At 34.5% G+C, this 7,691-nt stretch overlaps 1 protein-coding gene across 1 annotated transcript; it reads left to right on the top strand.

The window, feature by feature from the left end:
- The first annotated feature begins 324 nt into the window (after positions 1 to 324).
- On the top strand, positions 325 to 2,525 carry LOC112792728 (WAT1-related protein At3g30340). Its single transcript, XM_029297349.2, has 6 exons — positions 325 to 645; positions 877 to 939; positions 1,077 to 1,193; positions 1,296 to 1,725; positions 1,858 to 2,009; positions 2,083 to 2,525. The coding sequence occupies exons 1-6, from the start codon at positions 464 to 466 to the stop codon at positions 2,255 to 2,257; spliced, it is 1,119 nt and encodes a 372-aa protein (XP_029153182.1). The 5' UTR covers positions 325 to 463; the 3' UTR covers positions 2,258 to 2,525.
- The last annotated feature ends 5,166 nt before the right edge of the window (positions 2,526 to 7,691 follow it).

Raw genomic sequence — 7,691 nt, 5'->3', positions numbered from 1 at the left:
CTGAGATGAAATGTACACATGAAAACCAATGGACTAAAATTTGTTAGGCCAATAATATCAGTGTGACTCATGATGATTTATACTTTTGAATCAACCTGGAATTCATTTTTACCATTCCCTGAAATTGATTCCAGAATAATCTCCATCTGTGGAACAGGAACAGTTAGGAGTCAAAAGAAAACATGTGGAGGAGCATCTTCCACACGCACACACTAAATATTTATTTAATTACTGTCCAAGATAGTTTCTTAAAGGTGTTTGATTTGATATCTGCAATATGAACTTGCTTTCTTATCTCTTATTATTCTGAAACATATATATAAACCTACAGGTTATGCTTATAGTTGCATTGCAAGCTTGCTACCATATAGGAACCCTTTTTTTTTCCTTCTTCTTTCATTGAAAGAGAGGAGAGAAAAGGAGAAGCCCTGAACTAATTATTATTTTGCATTGGTGAAAGAAAATGAAGACTTCTGAGGAATGGAAACCTTTTATGGTAATGATAGCAATTGATTTTTCTTCCACCATAGTGAACATTCTTCTAAAGAAAGTTCTTGAGGAAGGGATGGACCATTTGGTGTTTATCACATACCGTTTGTCAATTTCAACCATTTTCCTAGTCCCTATCAGCTACTTTTGGGAAAGGTAGGTTCCCTCAATTGCTAGATTTTGTTAACTTTCCATTTATAGAATTATTTTGGCATTTTTGACATGCTTATAGTATATAGCCCCATGCTGCAATGATTAATCACTTTGAAGTTCTTCCACTTTGAGAAAACTAACTTCCTTTTTCTTTTGTCTCAATAATGCTAAGCTGAAAGTGAACCATCATGGAAATTATAGGACTTGTAGTAACTTGTTATATTTTTCTTGCAGAAACGGAAGACCAAGGCTCACATTTAGAATTTTGTGTTACCTTTTCTTCAGTGCCATTGTTGGGTTAGTAAGAAAAAAATTGCAGTCTTTCTTAGTGATTCAGCTTCTAATCAGTTTTTTTTTTTTTTTTCCTTTGAAAATTGTGTGCTATGGTCAATACATGAGTGCAGCCAAAAGAAGTAACAAATAATGTCTTGTAGGGCATCAGTCACACAGTACTTCTTCCTTCTTGGGATCCAATACACCTCTGCTACCTTTGCTTGTGCCTTTGTCAATATGGTACCTGTGATCACATTCATTATGGCATTGCCATTTGGGTATGAATCTATGAATTATATATTCTTATAGCTCTTTATTTATTGTAACAACTGCATCATCAATCAACTTTTCTTGTTTCTTTTCTGTTGATTGTAATGTAGATTAGAGACTCTGAACATCAAATGTAACAGTGGGAAAGCCAAGATTCTTGGTACACTGGTGTGTGTAGGAGGGGCATTGTTGTTGACACTTTATAAAGGAAAGCCCTTGTTTGATGTTTCTCACTATGAGTCTGCAGCAGCATCAACAGGCATGAGATCTGCAATGAAGCAACGTTCTTCTCCACCTACTAGAATCATTGAGAAATGGACCATTGGTGTAATAGCTTTGATTCTGGGAACACTGTTTTGGTCTTCATGGTTTATCTTGCAATCAACTATAGGGAAGCTTTATCCATGCCGGTATTCTAGCACAGCCATCATGACTTTGTTTGGAGCCATTCAATCAGCCATCCTTGCTTTGTCCACTGGCAGAGACTTGTCCATGTGGATCCCCAATGGCAGGATACAAATACTCACTGTTCTCTATTCTGTAAGTAATAAATTTCTCCACCATAGTTGTTTAGTATTCTGGATTATGCTCTATGATTGTTAAGTGAAGAATATGTAAACTAAATCACAGAATGTTTTGGTGGGAGTTTTGTGATGGAAGTATGATTTTCAGGGCATGGTTGGGTCAGGGTTGTGCTATGTGGGGATGTCATGGTGTGTTAAAAAGAGGGGTCCTGTGTTTACTGCAGCATTTAGCCCTCTTGTTCAGATAATGTCAGCCATGATTGATATCCCAGTCTTGCATGAGCAGCTCCATCTTGGAAGGTACTAAACAGAACAATCTTATTCTCTCTGTCACATTGATATTGATCATTTTGGATGTTCAATTTATTGTTAGTGTGTTGGGATCCATGCTGGTAATGGTGGGATTGTATATTCTTCTGTGGGGTAAGAGCAAGGATAATCAGAATGGTGTGACAAATTTAGTAGAAGAAGGTGGAAACAAGGAACAAGTCCCTCCCCCACAAACAACACAACATGTTGCTATAACCTGCGATACACGCTCCAACTGAAACCACCCTCATCAATATTAGATACGGTTTAGTGGCAATGTTGTACAATTTTCATCATGCATTGTCCAAAGTCATAAAAAAGAGATGCTGATCCATGTTGAGTTGAAGGACACCAAATAATAACATGTTCAACACATGCATGTGTAATTCATCTTGTCAACTTTTCATCGTGGTTTCTTTTTTTGTTCGACTCAAACCACTGCAAGAATCATTCCTCAACTGTCAAATAGATTATATTTTCAATAATGAGTTGTTCATTTTCATGTTATCTTACCGGATTTGTTAACCACCAGACAAACTTATTCTGTTTCTAAATTCTAATCATCTTAAACTCGAATAATGTCAAAAGGGAAAAACAAATTGTCTTATTACTATAAGAATTAGTGGATTAATATACACTAACGTAGATTAATTCACTTACATTCATAATAAATATTATAAAATACTAAGAGAACTAAGTCCCAAGAGCCAATGTCTTTTAAGCTGCATTTCATTATAAAAATAGGATTAGATAAGATGTTGTAAAATATAAATAGTAAAGATACAATAATTAATGTTCTTTTATTTTGTTTAATAATAAACTAAATATAAAAAAATAAATTATAAAAGTTTAATTTATTTTTATTTTTTTATACAAAATAGTTAGAAAAAATATAATAATAAAAATTATAATTGTAAAAAATTATTGAGTTTCGAGAACTAAACTATAATTAAGATGATGACTAAATATTATTAGACTATTATCCAAGTGGTTGTGTAATTTGTTTTGTTTAGTATGCAGAAATTAAATTGAATTAAAACTGGCCCAAAAAGCAAACGCTGCTCAAGTCCATACGCACACACAATCATGGCCTAAGGATATATATAATTGCTACCATCTAAAATCCTTTTATCAGAAACAAAAATAAGTCTTTTTTTTTGTCAAAAAAAATAAGTCTTTAAGTCAAGTGAAGAAAAAGAAGTCATTGGCCCAAGATTCTTACAAGTCATTTAGCATCTAGTCCACTCACACAAACAAACTCATAAAACTCAAATATTAGTTCACCTTGAACAAAAACCATCACAAAAAATTTACATCAAAAATAAAAAAAATGCTTCAGGGATCAAAGAAAGAAAATAAGCCCAAGAACATAAACAAGCCCATATCCATAACCTAAATCTGAACGATGGTCCACACTTAAATCCATTCATTCACCGTAGTTACTAACTAGATAACTCAATTTCAATTTCATTTAAACCTCCTCACATCCACCGAACCAAAAAATTCTCACTTCTCTCTCTTCTCTTTCTTTCATATCACATCACTCTGTAACAAAAAGAAAGAATGGGAAAGTTCTGAAGCTATGACAAAGGGTAGAACAAAAAGCTTATTTCCAAAATCAAACAAGAAGAAAAAGAAAAATGGTTATAACAAGAGGAAAGATTTCTTCGGAAAAGAGAATCACAAAAAGGTGATTTCTCCATTTGTGCTTCATCAAGAAACCATGAAGAAATTAACTCTGTACAAGCACCGTTTTGAAAACTATGGAGAAGGTGAAGTCAATGGTGCTCTATTTGGAATCTACGGTCAAGAAACAAACTTAGGGCCAAAATAAGAACGCACGGCTCAAATTCAAAATGCATGGAAAAAAGGCTGAAAGAGAAGACTGAAGGTAAGGTTGCATGTCACTGCTTCTACTCTCTTTCTCTCTCTCTCTCTCTCTCTCTCTCCTCTGTGAATGTCGCTGCTGCATTTGTGTATTGGAAGAAGAAAAATTAACATGTGCTGAAGCAAGGTTTCAAGCCCTAGAAGCTTCACTCCTCTATAATATGAGTGAACGGCCTAGGATTGGATTAAGGAGAGAAAAGTACAAAGTTTGGGTCCTCATAGCTCTCTGAGCTGTTTATGTTCTTCTCTTTCATGATTTTCATTTTGTATTTTTTTTTAAATTTAGTCTATCTGAGGTTCATTGTAAAAGGCAAACATGGTGAAGTTTGTAAGAAAAAGTCAATAAGTGAAAAAAGGAAGTGAGCTAGACTTGGAGAAAAAGGCTAAGTTATCTCATAAATCTTTTGTTAGTATTTCTGTTTTGTGTCATGATCTTAAGAGGATTCCCTTACAAGTTGAGTTAACACTTTGCTGTTGAAAGCTAGGGTGAGTCCTAGTCAAGTTCAGATTGGGTTAGAATCTAGACTTGTCCTAGATAGGATTTGGTAGATCCTAGAGAGAATTGGTGAATGTAATTCTGTTGAAAGATAGTGAAATTCCGTTATTGTTGTGATGGAGACTGGATGTAGGCTACATTGCATTGGGTGGCCGAACCAGGATACACCTGTGTGTCATTCTCTATTCTCTTCTCTGTTTCTGGTTCTGCACTATAGGAGACAAAACACAAGTATCTCATACCGCGTTAAGAGACAAAACTATAGTCTATCATGTTTTTTACTCAAAGTATCTCTATTGAACTCAAGGTTAAAAGTTAAAAAAAAAAAAGAAGACCAAAATTCAATCCTCCTTTTCTTAACCACTGATAATCATAGAATAATAAAAATAATAAAATAAAAAATAAAAAATATATCTCTTAATAGTATTTATGTATTTTAAAATAAAATATACTAATTTAATATTTAATACATCTCTCATTTATCAAACATAATTTTATATGTTCCATATCTATAAAAAGACGGCGTCTAAAACACGAATTTTTTTTCCAGTCCCATTCTTCTTCTCCATCACTCACCCTTTTTCAGCTCGAGCCTCCATTCCTCTTTTCCATCGCTCACTTTTTCTCAATTCCAGCCTCTCATTCATCTTCTCCGTTACTCATTCTTTCTCGACTTAGGGTGCAAGGTTCATTTTGAAGCTAAAATTATAACTTAGATATAACTCACTCTATTTTTGAGGTCATTGTGTGCTGTATAATGAAATGTTTATTTTGTTAAGATTCATTTTTTGAAAAACCTAGTTCAACTTTCCAATAATATAATTTAAGCTTAAGCTTTTCTAATAAAATGGAAATGATCCATTCTTTGAATATCTATGTTATTTTATTGAATTCTGATGTGATTGTTATAGTTTGAGGAAAAAGAATGAAATCACTTATCTTAGGCATGTAATTTATTCTTTGAATTTATACTTCATAAAATATAAATAAAATGTGTATAAATTATATTGATTTATGTGTATAAATTTTAATAAATATGAATATAAATTGTATTGATTAATATGTGTAAATTTTAGTAAATATAAGAATATTTTATTTATGCAATATATTTACTAAAATTATTACTGACCTAGTATTAATTTAAAATAATATAATATTTATTGACTATGAAGTATGGTTGTTTATTAAATTCAGCATAAACATATTTTAATTTGAATTTTATAATTCTTAGTTATATTATAGAATAAAATAAAACATTAATAATAAATTATTTATGAAAAATATATTCAAAATTTATAAATTATAATGATTAATTTAAATATTAAAAAAACACTTGGCACATAAATAAACGAACGTATTACGTAACAGTTTTTTTTTCTTTTGGACGGATTATTACGTAACAGTTTTTTTTTTGGACGGGTTATTACGTAACAGTTAACACCAGTCATCCACAACGTTATGGACCTCATAATGGGCTTTAACTTGGTGTGAATTGTACGCAAGCCCACCTTGGACCTAGCCTAGCTCAATAGCGTCAGAGCTCACTTGCGTCTTCACTACACAAGAGTTTTAGTGTAATTATTTTTTTGGGCTCCGGACCCATTATACTAGAAAAAGTTCTCTTCATGTTTCGACGATGCACGGCAGCAGCGACGAGAAAACGTACACAAAGAAGAAGGATTGAAAGCGAAGGAATCATTTTTGATGCTGATGAACAATTTAAGATTCAAGAACCAGCAGCATTATGCCGTAGAATAGTGTTACCGCATGTTATGTTCTTATTGAATAGGTAGAGCACACGCACCCGTTAAGATTTGTGTTGAATATAGAATGGATAAAATTTAATTTATAGTTGCAGATGAATTTTGAAGCTTGAAGTCAATATACAAATAGAAAGAGGCATAGGTAAAGGTAACTTTTGTTGGTGTTTCGGTATGGATGTTAGTTTCAGCTTGTTGCTTCTTATTCGCGAATTCATTGAATCAGTTGCTGAGGAAGCGTTGGGGATGAAGATTGGACCTGAGATGAGATTTTGCGGTTGCAAGTCGTCGGTTGGTCGGCGGGTGGGGCTACTTATAAATATACTTCGATGTCAAAGTAAGAATCTGTACGATGAGGCGATTAATTAGGGTTGTAGTGACGTACCGATAGAGAAAGGTAGGTCCCTCCCCTTTATTCCTTTTTATTGGGTGGGATGTTTCGTTTAGGTCCCGTTGTCTAGAAGCTTTCGCCAGTTGTCCAGACCTCTGCCGAGGAGATTGCATCATATGAGGAACACTTTTTTTTTTCATGCGGGTCATAGACCCGTCGGATTGCAGGTCTGTTAGGTGGACTCCCGGTTCTTGTTGGGTTGGGCCAGAACAGTTTCCCTAATGTGTCAAGTCGTAGAACTTACAGCTGGCGCATTAGTTTAGCCCGTATCTTCGTGTAAAGTAGTCTTCCTCTAATCGCGACTTCGCCGGCGGGACTTATATTTCTAGTGCTTTCTTCGTGCACGTGAGTTTTCCCCCAACCATTGCTTTGAGACATCGTTTCAGTTCCCGTGCGCAGAGCATTAAATGCTCTTTAAGAGTGATTTAAAAATGCGTGAAAAGGTTAATTCTACCCTTGACTTTTCATGCTTTTTCAGTTACAGTTACCATTCTAATTTTTATCACTTCATTTCATTTTCTTGTAACTGCTACCACCATTTCCTTCATTGCTACCATCATTTCTCTCGTTGTCACTGTCCTCCTCTTGAAACCTTCTACATTTGTTTTTACTGGTAAGTGACCTGCTGTTTGCATTACTTTGCTTTACTTTCTGCCATTACCATACTGGTTTTCTTGTTGTTATTACCTTTTGGATCCAAAATTGTTGTTATTACCTTTCTGCGCACAGGTCTTTCCTTTGCTCCAAGCACTTTTTCAGCCCTTTCAGGATGACCTTGTTCACTGCCTTTGCTTTCCCGTTGTTTTGAGGATGCTCCATAGAGGAGAACTTTTGCTTGATACCAAGACCTGATAGGAACTCTCCAAATTTTTTATCGAAAAACTGTGTTCCATTATCCGATATCACGATCTCAGGAATTCTTAATCTTGCGATCACTTGCCTCCACAAAAATTTCTAGCAATTTACGGATGATATACTCACCAATGGCTTTGCTTTTACCCACTTGATATAGTTGTCAATGGTCACGATTAGGTATTTGACTCGTTATGAGGCCGTCAGAAATAGGCCCGACAGATCAATTCCCCACTAGGAGAAAGGTCGGGAGGCCATGTTGGAGGTCAGCTCTTTTGCCGGCACCT

The sequence above is a fragment of the Arachis hypogaea genome, chromosome 13 (assembly GCF_003086295.3).
Source record: "Arachis hypogaea cultivar Tifrunner chromosome 13, arahy.Tifrunner.gnm2.J5K5, whole genome shotgun sequence".
NCBI lineage: Eukaryota > Viridiplantae > Streptophyta > Magnoliopsida > Fabales > Fabaceae > Arachis > Arachis hypogaea.
The sequence above is the reverse complement of the archived record's forward strand: the minus strand, read 5'-3'. Positions and strand labels throughout refer to the sequence as shown.